The sequence below is a fragment of the Hylaeus volcanicus genome, chromosome 3, assembly GCF_026283585.1.
Source record: "Hylaeus volcanicus isolate JK05 chromosome 3, UHH_iyHylVolc1.0_haploid, whole genome shotgun sequence".
Lineage (NCBI taxonomy): Eukaryota > Metazoa > Arthropoda > Insecta > Hymenoptera > Colletidae > Hylaeus > Hylaeus volcanicus.
Window position 1 is genome coordinate 22,994,694 of NC_071978.1, and position 19,727 is coordinate 23,014,420.

The 19,727-nt window shown below is 40.2% G+C and overlaps 1 protein-coding gene across 5 annotated transcripts in view; it reads right to left on the minus strand.

The window, feature by feature from the left end:
* Positions 1-19,727, minus strand: part of LOC128873761 (synapse-associated protein 1) — a 115,173-nt gene that overhangs the window by 14,101 nt on the left and 81,345 nt on the right. For all 5 annotated transcript variants that reach the window (XM_054117585.1, XM_054117586.1, XM_054117587.1 and 2 more), the window contains 4 exons: positions 8,562-8,699; positions 6,825-6,964; positions 5,207-5,346; positions 241-411 (listed from right to left, as the gene is read on the minus strand). In XM_054117585.1, the coding sequence (XP_053973560.1) occupies positions 241-411; positions 5,207-5,346; positions 6,825-6,964; positions 8,562-8,699 (589 nt within the window). The remainder of the gene's footprint in view (positions 1-240; positions 412-5,206; positions 5,347-6,824; positions 6,965-8,561; positions 8,700-19,727) is intronic.

Consider the following 19,727-nt stretch of genomic DNA (forward strand, 5'->3'; position numbering starts at 1 on the left):
TGTCGATTGAGTAATTCTTTCATATATCCTCAACGTTTAAGTGATACGACTGCCTAAGCGATCAGACACTTCCACAACCCAACAGTTGAGAAGTCCTCGCTGTTTAAACTTTCCACGACCAGATTCTTTGGAATAAACGAATGAGATCGAGGAATCCTGCCACGAGTTAGAAGGATGTGCTTCGTGTTCCGCGCATTCGTCCTTCGCAAGCAAGGTTAACGACGACCAACGACCACTAACCTTTCGGTGGCTGCATCCCCAACTTTTTCATGCCCTCTCGGACCTCTTCGAGGTCCGTGTCCGAGATCCTCATGCTATCGGACACGAATTCGTGGCCTGGCGAATCGGCCAGCGCGCTGTTAGTGCTGGTGGTCACGGTTCCGCTGGTTTCCTGGCCAGTGGTCACTTGAACTGTTCGCAAGACAACACTCACGGCTAAACTAGAAGGGTCGGGAGCTGCCTAATGCTAAGCTCTACGCGTAACTAGGGCTGGTTAGCTTCCTTTCTCTATTGCGGCTAACTGTTTGTGCGAAATACGTGTGGCAACTATGAGAAGCTCGCTGCACTTCTGTTTATAATGTGGCGAGGACGTAACAAGACTGGATGGAAGAACACACGCAATAAAAGTGTGCATTCTTTAAGCATTTTCCAGATTTTTTACTGTGAAATATATTTTTCTTTACTTTACTATTATATAATTTTAGTGTTACTAGTCTGCATGTGTGCAGCATGGAAAAGACTCTGTATAAATACAGGATATCTGAGATATACTTTACGCGAAGTGAACGTGTGCATACTTTAAGCATTTTCCAGATTTTTTACTGTGAAGTATATTTTTCTTTATTTTAATATTATATATCTTAGATATCAGGATATCCTGATATCTAAGATATACTTTACAGGAATTTGTCACGTTCAAAAATGTCAAGTGTAAAATCAGACCATTTGTATGTATTTGAAAGAAAGATCGGTAATGGACCACTTAAAATCGAGTACTTTTATCTCGCTTTATTCTACACATACAGCACCCGAACGTGTTAAATTAGTAATACAAAGAAGCGTATTAGTTCATTTTCCAGCAAAATACTATAACGCGAAGAACAGAGATGCACTCGAAACACTTGAGTGCATAATTACACAAACGTGGCTCTAATTAGAACAACGTGGAAACGTCAAAGTTATTTAAGCCTGGAGGCCAAAGGGGAGTCTCCTCTCTTTAACCATCCCCCATAATTCCCCTATCCGATTCACCGTTGAGCTAATTTTCTCAGAAGACGTGTAAGCAGAATTTCAGTGCTCTCTGTTTGTATTCGTCGTACTTCAGAATGCGCCACCGGGAAACTTACTGTATAAACGTTCCGAGAAATATCTTGGCTACCTCGGTAACCGCTTTAAATTCTTGCCAGTCTTATTACCTCTTCACCGAGTCGGTTTATCAACAATCGTTAGGGTGAGTTCGTATGGAAAAAAGTTGATTCACGGAACACCAGAAGACATCCGAGTTCCCAGAGAACTCTGTAGACGTGGACAGAAGTTTTTGCGCCACGATGTAATAGTTGGCTACTTAAACCGCGACATCCTCGAGTTTCTCCATCATTTTTCGCTCGAGGACGCATTTACACTTTATCTCAGTTGCGAAACGAGCATGAGCATCGCGGCTCGCCATCAACAAATTGCGAGCTGACGTCTTTAATCGTGCACGATGAAATACGACGTGAAAGTGGCCATTTGTAATGCTTTTTAGGAAATAGAAAATAAATGTTTCTATTCCTCAAGGGGATGTTGAAGAATACTAATGTAGGATGAACAGTGGGTTTCAGTATGGTGTTTTATTTTGGATTGAGTTCACATTCATAATATATTTAACACATTAATCCCAAATATGGTTGACAGTGCTTCTCACTGGAGAACTATAAAAATTGATTCTAAGACTTAAGTGTCAAAGAAAATGAATTTGGATGAAATACTTAAATTTCGCTGAAGCTACAAAAATAAAAAATAAAATGTAATCACAGTAGAAATTTTCAAGAGTATCAGTCTGGCAGTCAACGTGTTAACGTTTCCTGGAGAAAGAATTTCAATGAACAAGCATACAGAGAGAAGAAAAAATATTTCTCCAATGTACATCGTCTCCCGATACCTTGCAATGCACGAACACACCAAAAATGGCCACCTTATATCGTCCTTTCGTTTTCCGTGTATCAAAGAAATAATTGAGGGAGTTATCGAACCGTTAACGCGTCCTCGTGGATCCATCGAGCTTCGAATAAGTTCCTGGAATCCCAGCGAGATTTCGTGGATCGAATTCTCATTTAGCGAAAGAGGAGATCCCGGTTCAATGCACGGAGACAGTCGTCGCGGATCGGAGGAAGGGTGAGAAGCCTCCTGGAGGGATGCTCGCGAAATGATTTTCAGAATTCACGGGAATCGGACAAGTATTCCAGCGACTCGGACTCGTATTTCGTTTTATCACGTCGGCTCATCTCTTCTCAGCGAAATTCCATTGTTTGTTCGTCGATCTCCTCCCATCGGAGGACTTCATCCTCCTCCGATTCCGCACCTCTTTATCGTTACTTTTTTTGGACTCTAGAACGCGATCAAATAGCGAGCTAGCAACGTACTGGCGTGCTGATTTCCAGTCGAACGTATATCAATATTTTATCGGGAATTATCGTTTCACCTCGAATTAACGTTGCATTTATAATTTTGACATGCACGGCGAGTAATAACGACGCGATTTCAATCAGCCTCGCGGCTCGATAATTCTGACCACGACAATCCCCTCCCGATACGATATCGCTTATAACTTTTAGAGAAATCTATTGCATCGTGTCGTTCGGGGACGAAATTCCGTCCTGTGCCTGGCTGCGTTCATCAAATTATGTTTCACGGTGTATTAGTGGCCCGTGCGATACGAGCAAATGGCCTGGAATAAAATTTAATTGCTAATTGAGGGGGTGTTCTAGTGTGAATTACCAAAAAATCATTTTCTCGTTTGAAATTCGGAATGTATTATTCTAGTGTGAATTTTCAAGCAATCATTTTCTTGTCTAAGATTTGTAACTTGTGTTTAATTATCAATATTTCTTAATTATTCTGGCTTCATGGGCGAGATTGATATCAATACAGATGTTTCTTGATGCGCATACATTTTTTAAAGGGGTCTGTACAAGATCACCTGTACGACGTTTAATTCCGAGTATTTTCATTAAAAATAAATTATGTACATTCTTAATATACGAATAAATACGTGTGCAAATCCCCACAGAAGAATTCCTCATGAATTAAAAACAAAAGAAATCACTCTAGAACACCCTTTTAGAACATCTACGACCAATACGATTACCTTCCCAAAAATAAAACGCAGCAAGCACACTTTCTAATTTCAGACTCGACGTATCCACAGAAAGAACGAATAGGTTCTCAGGATCTCTAAAAACCATTCCCCGACGAAAATAGTTTGGTAAACGGTTGATAAGTCCACCGATACAGCGAGAAACGACCAATTCTCGCGCTTCGATCCGCCAGTACGTTGCTCGCGGCCCGTTAACGGTCGGATAAATCTACGTGGCGCATAAACTGCTCAAATGTGCCATGCAAGAAGATCTCATCTCAGAAAAGGTCGTTGGAACGAGTCGTAGATCAGGCGTAAACGGATCACGACGCCCGTAAACGCTCCTTCGCCTGGCGATTACATTTTTTTCCCGATTGGAGCTTTTCGTTTACAGGCGTAGCGCCCCGAGATTAAGGAGGGTTGAAAATTCTCCTCGATGAGGGAACAAGGAGATTCCAACTCAAGCAGCTCGAAACTGCAATGCAAACTAGAAGGCAGCGAATACCAGAGAACAAACGAAAAGGGCGTGTGTACGTAGCACGGCCTCTCTGATCGACCCTTTCGACGTCGACCTCTCGATGGTCGACCATCGACTCGCCTGATGGCCTCTCGTTTCCTTCTTTTCGCGCGTTTCCCATGAATACGGGATACAGGAACGCTTCTCTCGCGCGACTGTTATATCGTAAACAGAATTCTCAAATGAATTGAAATTCTCGACTGGTAGCGCCGGCCTCGCAGGGATCTCATTGTTTTTTCAAAGGAGAATGCGAATTTCGTTTCTCTGGTTCCATTCTTGAGTCCCTTCGGGCCTACTGTGCGTTGCAATGGGGATTATTTTTTGATATGGAGAAGTATTAGCAAGGAGGGATTATTTATTAGTTCGTTTCTTGGTATATTGTTACCCAAGTCTAGGTGTTCTGAGAAATTCAGAACTGAGGAAGCTAAGGTGGAGTGAAACAAAACTTCTGAGTTGGAAATGATGAATTGTCTCTGGTTTCTTTATAATTGAGTTGATTTACTAGAATTTGAGAGTGATCTGATCTCACCCCGAACACTGTTGCGTGAGTTAGGTGAGTCTTCTTTTCATTTTTTCTTACATTGGCATTACAAACAGCAAAGTCACTTATTATTTTTCAATTTAAACCAAGATTTCCCATGGCTACAAGAGATTGAAGTTTAAAATTGTGATTCCCAGAGTAAGCTGTGCAAATCCCAGCCACCTCGCTCTACCAGTCGAGCATAACAGTTTTGTCGGTTTTGTCGGATTCGCGGAAGTTTTATAAGGTAGTCTCAACAAAACCGATTCTAGTGTTTTATTCGATTTATCTGGAATAACGTTTCCCTCCGTAACACAAGAAAGTATTCACGATTCCCTGAGACATGTTTTTCTATTCGTATGTGTCTGTCTGTGGTGATTTGAATCAAAACAGTGTCGTTGAACTTACCTTCCTCTCATCCATGGAGTGGTATCGATAAAAATATGTAGCTAGCTTAACCCCTTCAGCAATACTGCTACATACATTCAGCTTTAGCTCTTAAATTTAGTATCAGCGCCAAAATTGCAACACGTTAAGCAGAATAATTCGTTCTAGAAGGGGTTCACTCTCAAAGACATAATTCTTATTTACTCAATTCTTCGCTGAAGAGGTTAAACAAAAACAATTGTCGGAATGCTGGCATCTACAAAATGGTTGTCCCTCTAGGGCACTTTCTCGCAATATGGAAGCTACGCGGACGAGATAAGCGAGCCTGGCTGCGATTGATGTCGAAAGGGTCGAGAGCAGGACGGTCGACTGTGCATGACAAATGCACCGTGCGAATAATAATACCGGCTAAGCGTGGAAAGTGGTGGTCGGCTGACACGAATATTACCTTCAGGTTGATCCACGATTTCGGTGGAGGTCAGGTTCTGGTCGTTTTCCGCCTGGCGGGCCATCGCGTTCAGCTCGTGGCTCTGACGGAGAACCGACACCCGGTAGAAGTAGTTCCTCCAGAAATTCTCTTCGGATATGCTGCACGACAGGTAAATTAATCTCGGTGTGAACTTCAGGCCGATACAGGACCCCCTCGGGTTCCGATTCGCCGTAATCAGACACCGGTTTGGAAATTGCCAATTAACGCTGGTCGCGGCACGGCTCGATTTAATTTAGACCGGTAATTAATTGATTCGCATTCACGCGTATGAATATTGTCCTAGCGAGAACTGGATCGTTCGAATACAGAAATGGACGTATTCTTATTTTGATAACAAATTTTTAGAGTTGAATGAGAGATACGTGGTTTTTCAATTCATTGGATTTGTAGAATTGGACGTGCAGTTTAATATAGAGTCGTAAGTACTCGTATAGGTTTGATATTTTCAAATCAATTTTGTATTATAAACATATACATGAGAAGAGTTTATGCATGTATGTATTTATAATGAAACAGATGTTTGGAAACATCAAACCTAGCATTTAGTTTAGAGATATTTGTTGAATAACCAATGTACATGGGTAAAATTTATTTATGTACATATTTATAATGAAACATTTATTTGGGACATCTAACCTATCGTTTAATTTAGATCAATTTCTTTGGTAGATGTAGAGGGTACGAATACTTATGGGGATGTATGTTCCTTTTGGTAATAGAAAAATATATATTTGAAAATTAGATCTCCAAAAACAATTTCTAAAGGCTACCTTATTTTTTAATCCTTTTATTAATTTTAAACTATAACATCGCTTATGAATTATATATATATGGAGCCAGTAAGTTTGAGATCAGTACTTTAAATTAAAATTTTTAATTTCAGAGTAAGAACTGGATAGTACTAAAATTCATTGCTGTGAACTTTAATTTATGAAAAATTTCATATGGAATTCAATATTAAAAAAAGAAACAAATAAAATTGCACAAGTGCAACGATAAATCTGTACAATTGTAAAGGTAATGAAAAGGGACTCCTCTGATGAGTGAGTAGTAGAATATACAGAACAGCCAGGGAGGATGACCACTCCGAGTAACTTTAATATCTCTCTGTAAACATCAAATATTTTGAAAACTCCACGTTCTATATGGCCAGCCAGTAGGAATATTATCATTAGAAATATCCAGCGTTGTACTCCTTAATTGGATTGAACAATGTGAACACACTTTCGAAAGTTTCTAATCCACGGGTCAGTAAACGAAGTTTAATATTATCTCACGTGCTTCAGTTTGTGGGGATCGGCTGTTAAAATATGCACAGCGTTAAGCAGCAGAACTACGCATCTATCAACGATCGTTGACCCCAAACTTACGTACCCTGGGGCATATCCACCGATATATCTACCATTCAACCCTCTGTGACCTCGTGTGACTTTGAAATTACGCACACACTTCAAGGTCGCAATACTTTCTGGAGCACTCCAAAGTCATTTTGCTTCAGAAACTAGAGATTATCGAGTTGCGCGGAGTTGCAAAGTAAATCCGTCATTAAAATGAGAAACATTTAGGGAATACTTACACTTTGGGGACCAGCTGGAACCTCATATTCTCCAAATTGGGATCCAAAGCGAGAGTAGCCTGCGCCATCGGTTGGACAGCTTCGAAGTCCCATGCGAAATCGACTCCCTCGGGCGGGGGCCTTAAGAAGTTACGTTGATTCTGAAATCAATGTCCGCGGGAATTATGCAGCCAACTTTGTTAACTTTCCCGCGCCGGGAGTTTCGAACACGGCCACGCGACGCAACCGTTCGCGTTCGAACAAGGTGCAGTGACCGGCTGGTCAGCAAACTCTGCCCTCGAGCTGAACTATCCGCGGCAAAAATGTCGGAGACGATGGCCCGTCGAACCTAATTATGGAACGTATTCTGCTGGCATGTATTCTCGATTAACGGGGCGAATGGCCTTGGTCACCTGGGGAGTTCGATTCTATTATAACTTCGACGATAGCCGCTAATTACTATGCCAAGCTGTCGAACGAGGGTTGGTGTGTTCAGTGGTGCGAAACGAAGGACGGTTAAAACGTGTTTATCTGGGTAGAATTAGATATTAATTTTTGGATTTGGAACGATAGGGTGGATGTGGGTTAAGTTCGGGTCGGTTTGGGGTGAGTTTGAACAGGGTAGACTCAGATCTAGATTTGGTTGGATTATGTGTAGGCTTTGTTTCAGTTAGGTCGGGATATGTACACATATTAAAATGTGTTTATCTGGTCAGAATTAGATATTAATTTGTGGATTTGGTACGATAGGGTGGATGTGGGTTAGGTTCGGCTAGGTTTGGGATGAGTTTGAACAGGGTAGACTCAGATCTACATTTGGTTGGATTATGTGTAGGCTTTGTTTCAGTTAGGTTGGGATATGTACACATATTAAAATGTGTTTATCTGGGTAGAATTAGATATTAATGATAGGTCTTGGTAGGATAAGTGTGGATGTGAATTAGGGGTCAAGTTTGGTCAGATTAGACTCAGATCTAGATTTGGTAAGATCACGTGTAGGCTTCGTTTGGGTTAGGTTGGGTTATGTATACCTCATATTTTCGTTAGTTTGGTATACGTACAGCTTGTATCCAGATTATGTCAGGACACAGTCAGTCTCATAAATATTCGTGCCCTCTATTAAAGAAGTTTGTCTAAATTAAATAATAGATTCGATGTTTCCAAATAAATGTTTCATTATAAATATGTACAAGTGTGAAGTAGTTTATCCATGTACATATTTATAATGAAACATTTATTTGAAAACATCAAACCTATCATTTAATTTAAACAAATTCCTTCAGTAAACACAAAGGGTACGAATATTTATGTTGGATTACTCATCGTTTGATCCTACCCCTAACACATCAGTGTGACTATCTCATCAAAAGTCCACAATTTCTACCCGGAAGTCTCGGTCACCCGTGAAAGCCTCAAATCTTTAATTAGAAAAAAAAAGTGCGTGCTCTTCAACCCCAAAAAAGAAACTACCAGTCTCGAGGGAGGTCGGAGGAAAGACGGTTAAATCTCCGGACGGCTCATCGTTCTCTGCACGTTAATGACGAGAGTAAGCGTCGCGTAAATTGTATCGCGACTAGGTCCCTTTGGCGCCAGGTCGAGCACCTTACGTTCCCGTACTCGCTACCCTGCTCGCCCCATTGTGCCACGGAATCCAATTGCACCCTCTCCATCCACCTTTTTCCAAGGATTCGCACGTGCAGCGCGCGCAGAGTCGCGTTGCACCGAGCACGCACACAAAGGTGGAAAGGAATTACTCACCGTCGAAAGAGATAAGCATTCCTCTCGTAATACATCCTCGTTCGGAGCGCCGACCCACGGTGCAACGGCCTCTCCCTTTTCAGTGTGTTTGTTAGCAATGAACGCTTCCTGTTCTTTGTTCAGTTCGGCGACCAATCTCTGAAATACCATTAATTCCGTATTAGACGGAGAACGAAACTCGAACGATAAAGAGAAAGGGGTAGAGAGGCGAGAGATGTAGGACAGAGAGGGATGGAGCGTGTTGGGGACAAGTGTCACTAGGATAGGAGACAGAGGGCAATTATCGGTGTCATCGGTGTGCTACGCGAGCACGGAAATAGCTAGGAATCTGCTAAAAGCTAGCCCGACGCATCGGAGTACGTTCACCCCTCGTTAATTAGATCGTTATCGTATTTTTGTCGATACCGTCGCTCCTACGTCGCTGGCTAAAATCGTATCGATCCTCGAACGCTGCTTCGAGCTCGTGCTCGATTTGCATCGATGGGCAGCGCGGCTTTGTCTCTCGAAAATTGAATAATTTGCGCGCGATTTTTGGAATTAACCCTTCCAGCCGGTAGGTATTTGCATCCTGATTGTATTAGGTTGGCGAGGGAAGCGTAGAACTCGTACAGGTTCGATTTACGTACAATTTTACGCCGGTGCTCAGTGCACTAAGCTTAGAGTCTATATATCGTTACTGACCTGGAGGGTTAACCACCCCTTTTCAATTATAGAAGAGATTTAAATGCATTTTAAATAAAATTCATAATATATCTTGGTGCCAATACTTGTTGGACTAAGTTTAGAACTATGTCATATATCTTTGCCCCGAGGGTTAACCACCCCTATTCAATTATAGAAGACATTGAAATGCATTTTAAATCAAATTCATAATATCTCGTGGTGCCAATGCTCATTGGACTAAGTTTAGAACTATGCCATTATATCCTTGCCTCGGGGGTTAATCACCCTTCCTTAAATTACAAAAGATATTGAAGTACATTTTAAATCAAATTCATAATATCTCTTGGTACCGATACTTATTGGACTAAGTTTAGAACTATGTCATATATCCTTGCCTCGAGGGTTAATCACCCCTTCTTAAATCACAGAAAGTATTGAAACACATTTCAAGTAAAATTCATGATAACTCTATTTATATCTGTATGTTATATAATCTTGAGTAATAGATAATTTTCAAACCACGAAGCTGTTCACCAGAAAACGTTTATGAAAAAATAGATTGACTTCCCTCGACATGCTCACGGATTTCCGTCTTTTGAATATGAAAGAACGTTTATAGAAATAAACAAAATTTTTCCCCTTCCGTTATGTGAAACGTCTGCTTTCGCCACTGATTATTCCGGTGGTATTTAACCCCTTGGCAATTGGGGCTGTGAAGTGGAAACTTTGCTGTGCGGAAAGAGGGAAATAACTTGTCTGAGAAATTCAGTTCCGCGGGGTAAGACCTTAAAGCGCTCGGATACACGTCGGTACCCCTCATTTAAACGCAATTTGTGCGACATGATGCGCATTTGTTAACCTAGTTACGTGCAACGTCTTTCCAGAAGAATATGGAGTTTGGTTGGAATTAAACGTTATACCAGACTCCCATAAAATAAATGAATACTCAACGTTATCTTCGGAAAAATATCTTGTGTTAGTAGAATTTATTTTTAGGCTAGCAAATATTTTAAAACGTTCCAGAGTATTAATTTATAGATGCTAAATGTATCAACGGTATCAAAACGTGACAGATCAATAACCCCAAGCTTTGGTATTCTGCATTTTTTAAACAAATTGTCCTGTAGCGAAATGATGACTTAAACCCCTCCTAGTTTAACCCAGAGTATATCATATTTAAATTCTATCAAAATCCTTGACATATTAAGCACACAAATTGATCGATTTGATGCAGTATATCCCACGTATGTCTTACAGCGAAAGTGTTAATAATCTGTCAGTGATTCCTTGGTTTTCAACAGTGTAACTTCCTTCAGAGAATTAAAGTTTCCTTTGACTGCAAGTGCCGCAAGACCCGCGGAGAATGTTTTTATATTTATAAAGTGTTTGGGTGGTCTTTCAAAGGGCTCGGTTCCCGGGGGATTATGGCGACTCTTTAAGCGTTTGGACAACACAGCCAGCGGGGAAAATGTGAGTTTTCTCACGTACCCTCCTGGATTCTGGAAAGGTTTCGTGTCTGGGGCTGAGCGCGCAGGAAGCAACAACTAAGGCATACGCAAACATTCGTAATCGTCGATTTTTTAACTTTATGTCCATAATATGTCTCTCAGGATTTTCTGCAATCTTGGTACTCTCATTCAGTTCCTCGTCACAAAGCCAACGTGAATTTGAAAATTGAAATATATTTGACATAATTATAGCCTTGGGAAGCTGTATTATAAAACATTCGCAACTGAATCGCTTCAAATACATCTTCACAAGCAATAATTTCAACTCGATTAATTTCAAAAATTAAGTTTGCTTCATTATCCTTAAAGTACCACTGCGGAAACAACACAATAACCATTACGAATAGGCAGTAATTTATATGTTTCCAAGCAGAAACAATTAAATTTCACTTCGCGTGGCTGTTGATCCTCGTGTTTTGTTATAGTTGATGGCTGAAATACTGGAATTAGACCAAGCAACGGCAATAACCCGAGGATAAACGCAAAACGTGGACGACGCTTGGTACAACGAGACAAATGGTAAGGATTGGGCTAAGAACGAAGAAAAATGGACGACCTGGGATCACGGGGGGATACGAAGCATCTAAAAGGATTAAAGACGGGGAGTCCTGCGGCGTTGGGAGCTCGAGCTCGGATGGGCGAGCTCCTTATTATCGTTTCTGTATTTGGGTCAACGAAGTTCCGGAGTATTCGCAGCGATTGCGCGAGATCTAATATAGATCATCCTATGCTTATTTCGTAAGAAGTGATCCGACTGTCTGTAGATATTGAATTCTGTTCAGGAGATACTACAAGAACCAGAGCAACGGGGCGCTTATATCACTCGTCCAACAAAATTGATATTCATTCGTTCGAGTATCTGTATTGCAATTTCAAGGTGACAACTTGCTCCGAAAATGCTCTGAAGATTATTTTACTACATAATTTCAAGAATGTATGACCACAGAAATTCTGTTCGAAGATACTAGAGCAACTAGAGAAATGAGTTAGTAATTCGTGATGATATTCACCAAAGATCTGTCATTCGAGCATCTGTATTGCAATTTCAAGGTGATAAATTGTTGCAAAAATGCTCTTAAGATTATTTTACTAAATAATATCAAGGATATATGTACATCAGAGCAATAGATTCACTTAAGAATCACTTAATTTAAGAAGAATTTTAACGATATAATGACATAGAATAAATAAATTATTATTATCATTGGTAAGACTAATTTGCCTTAACAAAAATGTTCTACCTATTCGTACACTCGTCGATTGTTCCGCGCTCATGTTTAAATGCATTTCTTCCACTCGTGTGCGATATACTTATTTCACAACGGTTGTATCGAATTTTAAGAAGACGTAACGAACACAATAACCATTATCCTTTTCGCAAGAAGCAACGGGCTTTCAGCATGTCATTATTCCGTTCTTTATGCAGCCATTTGTTCAAGGGATTCTGATTGCCATGCACAATGTATCTCTCATCTCGTTTCGTCGTTAGTTCCTGCGTAGTAACGAAGCGATTATTTCCATTCCCCTCGAGCCCTCGTCGGTCAAGTGAAAGCCCACTTATCCGTCTTCTTTGCTTTGCCAAGTGACCAACGATCGTTGAATGACCGACGATTCAACGCGAATTATTAGCAACGATTTCTACGGATCGCTACAAAGTAAAGCAATTTTTCAAAACTGGACGAGACACGTACGTTCCTGAACAATGTCGTGCAAAAGCTTTCAGCTGGTTCCCCAGCTTTGCTTTGGAGATGGACACCAAATGAATTTTGAATTACATAGAATTAAAGTATAACGAGGCAGAGTACAATGGCTAACAAGGTAGAAGTATGTAACAGAAGCATTTATTTTATTTTCAGGGAATTCTCTCTCTGTAAAATGACTGGAAACGTAATTGTCTGGAAACTTTTGCACACCATTGTAAATGCGTGCGACAGAGAAATCGTAAAAACGTCCTATTGTTAGGAGGAATATTTACATACTAAAGTGCAGGAAATTGTTAGCTGCAGACGAAACAATATTGCGTTGAAAGGTGTTTTTAAAATAGTCAACTTCTGCTTAAATTGAAACTGAAATTTCATTCATTATTTTTGCTCCTATGGTGGCCAGCTCTGAATTTATTACAAAATAATTCGCGATACTTTCCACAAGGGAGAGGTAAATAATAAATTCATAAGTCTTAAAAATTCAATACTTTGCTAATAAAATAAAATCGTCTCGAAAAGGCATAGCTACTAATAACCACTCCAAGTTACAAATTGATCGTTACGATACTTTCCACGAACGATTCAGGGAAAGATAAATAATAAATCTAAATTATTCTTATGTAAAATTACTTTTACGATAATATAAAATCGCGCCCAGAAGGTATGCCCACTAATAACCACTGAAACCACCACAAATTGATTGTTATTATCGAAATGTAAATAAGTAATATTGTTTGGCGTGCAGTGTAGTGCCACAAAATTGAATCTTCGCGAGCTAGGTGTATCGTATGCACCCAGCTAATATTAGACGCAGAGCGTAGCAGGAGGGCTCAAGTTCGGCTAGGTGAGCACCCTTATTATCGCTCTAGTATTTGGGTCAACGAAGTTCTCCACTTCGCGCAGACAGTGCATCACCGTCGGGATGACAACAATCCCCCCCGTAAACCGCGAAAATTCCATTTGATATTTTTGTTTCAAACGTCGCAACCTGGTGAACTTCGCCTGTTAAGCGTCAAACCGATCTCGACGTCGAACAAACGGCTTTCGCTGTCGGTAGAAATTGCTTTCAGAGATCGAGTTTCGTTATTCCTCCACTTTTTTTTCGACTCTCAATATGCAATACTTTGGACCATTGTGCTCTGCGCGTAATTTCCAGGGCGGTGTAATGAAATCGTTCCAATTTCTCGCGAATTCATCAAACAGGGGGGCAAGAACCGCGAAACAAATAGTAGAGTGACCAGGGAAAATATTGTTAATTTCGAAACCTCAAATTGTTGACCGATAAATACAATGAAACATAATTTCAAGCGCGACGTTCGTTGTCCCTTGGTTCTGAAAGGAATTGCATTATTTCGTAAATGAGTCTTTGATGGGCTTGCATTGGAACGATTAAAAGTACCGTTGAAAGGAAATAGTAATGTTATGTTATTCTGTATTTTGGTAGAATGTTTATTATTTACTTTAGCAGAAATTTCAGTTTTCATGGTTCAGTCACGTGTATCGCCATAAGTACGGTAAGAGGAAATCATCAATTTTATTTCAATTACTCGTACTCTATTTCAAAGACGAATAAATTGTGTAGCACTTTTTGAAACACTAAAATTCACGTAGTGGATCGCGAAAATGAAACGGCGAATCGATTCACGAGCGTAGGTGTCGTATGATGTTTGCTCGGAGCGGTTTGAAATTAATCGAACGAAACTGTTTGCAGTTCTCCGCGATTCGAAGACTCGCGTATCGGTAAAACGAGTAGCTGCGAGCAAATGCATCGGTTGGACCGAAAATTAGATTATGATTCCTTTCATCAAAGTCAATCTTTCTCGTTCCGTCGCAAAATCAATATGTGTATACAGTCTGTTGAAAAAGAGACAGTCTCTGTACACCTCGATAGAATTTACTCAGAATACCGATATACCAATAAGGACGATTATAAATAAAAAATACTTCTTTTGATTAAATAAATAAATCAACGATAAATTTATATGATATTTATCGTTGAAGGAATTAGTAATATTCTACATTCGTTTGACAACAAAGCTAATCGAAATGAATAACTCAGCAAAAATTAAATAAAATGTTTTGGTACACATGCACTTTATCATCGATATCTTTTTAATTAATAAAATAGAACCAGGTGCGAATAATAATTGCCACATAACGCAAACGAGTTTCATTAAAAATTTTTAATTAATGGCCAGTTGATCCTCTGTTCGCTTTAACATCTTGCATCTTTTTTCGTAGAGCACTGATTAACTTTTCAGTGCTAATTAAATCGTTGTTTTGCGCGAACGATATTGTAGTCTTTGATCAACTTTCTTTTAATAATTTCAGTATTAATTTTCATTTAAAAATATTTTAAATAGGTGACTTTAGTGACTGCTTCCAAAGGGATAAAATAAGTTTAATTAGTTTTCAGAGTATTTTCTGTCGTTCGTGTAAATAATCGTCAGAATTTTTGTAACGTACTTTTACCAAAATTTAAAAATCAAATTTAGAATAATTTTGTGCACAATCGCTTAAACGTAATGGACACGTTCATATTTAATTGTCATCTGTGTCGTTTACATTATGCAAAACTAAAATACTGAATTTATAACGAGCAAAGCCATTTTGATTGACAGTGTACAGTTTCAACAAAGTGGTCTCCATTTCATTATTCACTCCGCAGTAAAAGGGAGCAATAACCGAGCAATGGAATGACCTGTGGTACGAGTTGAAAATCCCTATCCAATTGGAAGAAAAAATTTCTCGAAGTTCCGAAGAGTAATAAAAAAAGTGAGTGCATGGAATCGCGTACGTTAGAAGTGTACCATCTCAGACACAATGGTGAAATTTCATTAATTCTTCTTAGATATTTGGAAGATGACGCAGAAGTTGAGAAGAAGAATTCATTTCATGTTAGGAAATATTATTTTCACGGAAAACATTGTTATAATAATCTGGAACCTCGAAATGTATTCAGTCTTCATTCAGTCTCCGATTAAATATTAATAACAATCAGGATTCAGAATAAGTATTTATTCGAGAAATTAATAGTCAGAAATTTGTCAATATTTTAATATCTGTTAACTGGACCAACGAAATATTAATTTCCGACAAACCTTATAAAAAGTTACCCTTCGAATATTCTGTTTGGGAACCTCGTCAGGTAGTCGAACTTCCTGCGCAGCGCAACTTTAGAAACGAATTCATAGTTTTCTGCAAACACAAGTTGAGCTTCGTTTGGAAATAAATTTTTAAAATAATCCCAAGGAAGCCAACGGCCGAGAATACGTAAAACGCAGTCATCATGTAACGTAATAGGAACATCGCCGTGTCGCCTGAGCTAAGTTCCATCAGTTCCTCAATTTTATATTAGTCAGCCAGTACAAGAGGCTATCCCATTTGCAATTCAAAAGACTGTTTACGCTGCATGCCATTAAATCGAAATTATGTTGATTGAAAATAGTGCGCCGCGAATTTTGTTTGGATACTTAGCAAAGGAGATTTACTTAATCTCTGGAAGCAAGTTTCTCCTATTAGTTTGTCTTACTTTGCGATACAAATTGCGTCTTTATTAGTGCATTCCACGTGTTAGATTATCAAAGGAAATCTTTCGAATTTCAGATGCAGAAATTAATGTGTCCCATTTGTTTCTCGTACTTTCCTTGAAAAAGCCACCCTTAATTCGATACACCCCGTGCGGGGCTCCAGGAATTTGTGTACCAGTGGCCCAGAAAACTCGGTTTATTTTTATTCCGTCGCCACGTCGTCGACGGGGCGCACACGTCACTCTTTTACAATTGTGTACACGTCCCGGGGGATTTTTACAACCGTTGGTCACGCGAATGTACGACTCTGCCATTATGCCGTGCCGCAGTCGCGCGGTCTCCGCGTACGAATATTTTTTTACGGAGCAGGAAGACCGGCTCGATGTGACAATACGATCTCGGCAATTACTCCTGACCCTTTGATCGATACGCGAAATTGCAACGCAAGGAAGTCTCGGGAAAGTGGGCGGAACGGAAACTCTCGGTAGAAGTCGAAGTGAGAAATTCCAGATCGGAGAGTGAATTACGTTTAGCAGGGTAGTTTATAATAGCGATGGAATTGAGTGAGGGGTGTCTGTGTGATGGGATCTATTGAAGAGGACTCGATGCGAAATTGTGGAAATTTGCGGTTATTTAGGTGGAGAATATCTTATGGGGAGGTTGATAAGGATCAAGTGTTTATGTATTAACTAGTGGTCTGTTTGGGAAGAGCTTGCAATTTAGATGAAGCTTTTAGGTAATGTACATATAAGTTAATGTACATACTGTTAGAAAGTATATTAATTTTTTTTCAGAATGAAGCATTGCAAGTAAACAATCAACACATTAATTCCAGGAGATAAACAATGGAATTAAGGAAGCTATCAAGCGTCCTGTGAATAAAGTGTTAATATATGTACCTACATGTAGTACTACTATGTAGTTTTATGTTTCCCTATCAAAAGGACCTGAGGTGCTATCACTTTTGGTCCGATATAGAAATTCTAATTTCTTTTCGAGTAATTAATATAAATATCCAAAGAAACAAGCAGAAGACGAGTTTCTCGATTGACTCAACATAATATTCAAGCGAGAAACCATCGTTACATAAACGTCAGTCACGAGTGAATAAAATTGCGTCAGGTTATAAAACGACCCCATCCCTCCCAAAGCTCACCCTTTCATCTCTCACCTATAAAACGCCTTCCACCCCTTATCTTCCGCTTCCCTTTCTCGATAGGTCCACCTGAACTCGTCAAACGAGAAAGTAAAAATAAAAATTAACAATCTCGGGCACTCGGCGCAGGTAATTTACCTGGCGCCGCCCTAAGTTTGCAAGAACATTCGCCTCGGGGGTTTATTTGTAACGCAGGAAACCTTTTCCGACGCGCTACGTTCTAATTACTCGGCGTCGTAAACGCGAACACGGTAGACGATCATTTTCAGAAAAGAGGCGAGTACCCGGGCTGGATTCTTCAACATTTACAAAAAGTCCCGCGTTACGTGGACCGGTATCGGATCGGAGATAAGCAGGAAGGACACGAAAGGGCACTTGGCGAGGGGTTTCGATCCCCCCAAGAAGGGAAAATCCGAGGGACTAATCTCTCGCTGGACGCTTTCATTTCACCCCTGGCTCGCGAATTTGATTTGGCGGTCCCCGAGAGACGGGTACGAGGATCCTGACCCCAGGAAGCAGACGTGGAAACTGGAAAAATATCTTCCGACCTGACGGATCCGATCCAATAAATCGATGTCGGAGGCTGCAGCCTCGAGAAATGAAATACCGTCTGAGACGGATTCAATAGAGGCTTCCGGTTCACGTGGAATGTATAACTTTCTTTCCATATACGCGTTCGTAACAAAAGGGCGTTCGTGACGAGGAACTCATTTAAATTAACGCGTGCGCGATGTAGAGAGAAATTTCGCTTTGAACAAAATTGTGTTCGAGATAGAGAATTTAGAAAAATTCAGTTCGTTTTATTTCGGACTTAAAGAAAGGGTTGAGGAAGACTTATATAAGAAAATTAGGTGTTCGAGGACAATTTGAAAAGAAGTTCGGGACAGTAGCTTAGTAGAAAGAAAAGGAGCTTTCTGCTTCACGCGTTACTCCGCAAAATTTTTGTTTCTTGTTCTAAATATGCCCCTCAATGTCTAAAGATCCAAGTATCATTGCAATAAATGAACTACTTTTAAAGTCACCCTATTTAATAAGACACGATTCCTGTTCGCAGTCATTCCTAGTACCACGATTCCTCTAATCCAAACCACATCCTCATTCCCTACGATGCCCAAGCATTTTTTCCTCGAATCTCAAAATTTCACTCAAGGCACGAGTGATAGAGGGAACGCCGAACTCGTCGCAGTTCTCGCTGGAGATTTCATTTTACATCTTAAGGGATTTTCCCCGTGGTCGGGCGTTCTTAACGAAAAATGATTTTAATCGCAAACAGGGCCACCCCCGTGAGAAAGGGCACGACGTCTTCATCGCGGCGATGGAGCCGTATTACGGTCACGTGGAGGCGCGAAACGTGGCCCGAATGCGAGGATCACTGGCTGCGCCAAGTCGTTTCGCATTACCGCCAAGGGATTAAAGCTGTGCAAGGGAAAAGGGTAGCGGGGAAATAGGACGTCGTTGCCCAACGTTCTTTCGAGCTTCGATCGAGCGCTGCACCTTGCGACTACTTTGACTATAAATAGCGTCGCGCGAACTTGTTTAATAAAGAGAGGCGCGATGATGTTGGTCGCGTGCTTTCTCGATGGTCGAACCACCGTGTGTTTGGGTTAGGTGGAACCGAAGTTCCTGTTGATGGAAATCGGTTTTACGACAAAAATCGTCGCTACACTGCTTAACGCCGAGCTTAACGTGAAATCTCGGTTGGACGTTTATTAACGAAGCGGTGACGTAGGGTTAATTCATGCATCTGATTAAGAAAGGTTGTAGAACGAAGGTAAGACGGTCTATAGAATGTAAAAAAAAATATATAAATGGTAAAAAGAATTGTTTGATACCAGGTAAAAATTAAAGTAAGAACTATTCTTTCGAAATATAAAACTGCAGAAGTAAGTATAGAGCTTTCAAGATTAATTTTTTTAGACTATGGATTCAAAGCATTGTCTAAATAGTCAACTACAACGTAATATCAAGAGTTGAAGCTTCAGAGTGTATAAAAATATATAAATAACAAAAAGAATTGTTTGGTACTAGGCAAAAATTAAAGTAACTCCTCTTTTAAAATATAAAACTGCAGGAGTAACTATAAAAATCAATGCTTCCAAGATCAACTTTGTTAGAGTATGTATTCAATGCTGTCCAATTAGTCAACAGTAATCGACATGTTTAGCAGGTGGAACCGAGAGTTCGTTGAGTGTAACGTCACGCCAGAATTGATTTAGGACGAACACACCCTGTACATCGACGAAAACCGGAAGCTTTTCATAACTTACGGCACGAATCGACAGCAGATACAAATCGTGACGCGAATACAACGGCAATCGAGGCAGTATCGATTCGCGACGAATGATGAAGACACAATTGACACTTGACGGACTGCAGGGATCTGACAGGAGTAACATTTGCCCTAATTTCATACGAAAACTCTCCGAGTACGTGAAAGGCGTCTGACTTGGGATACGAGTCTACGTTTGATTCGACGATAGCAGCCCTTTAAGAGACGCTCTGCATTCGCGAAGCTCGGATGGGTAAAATTATAGACCCTTGAAACCTGATTAGGATCAACTTTGAACTCCTGTCGGGAGACCCTACAATTGCGAGCTCGATATAGA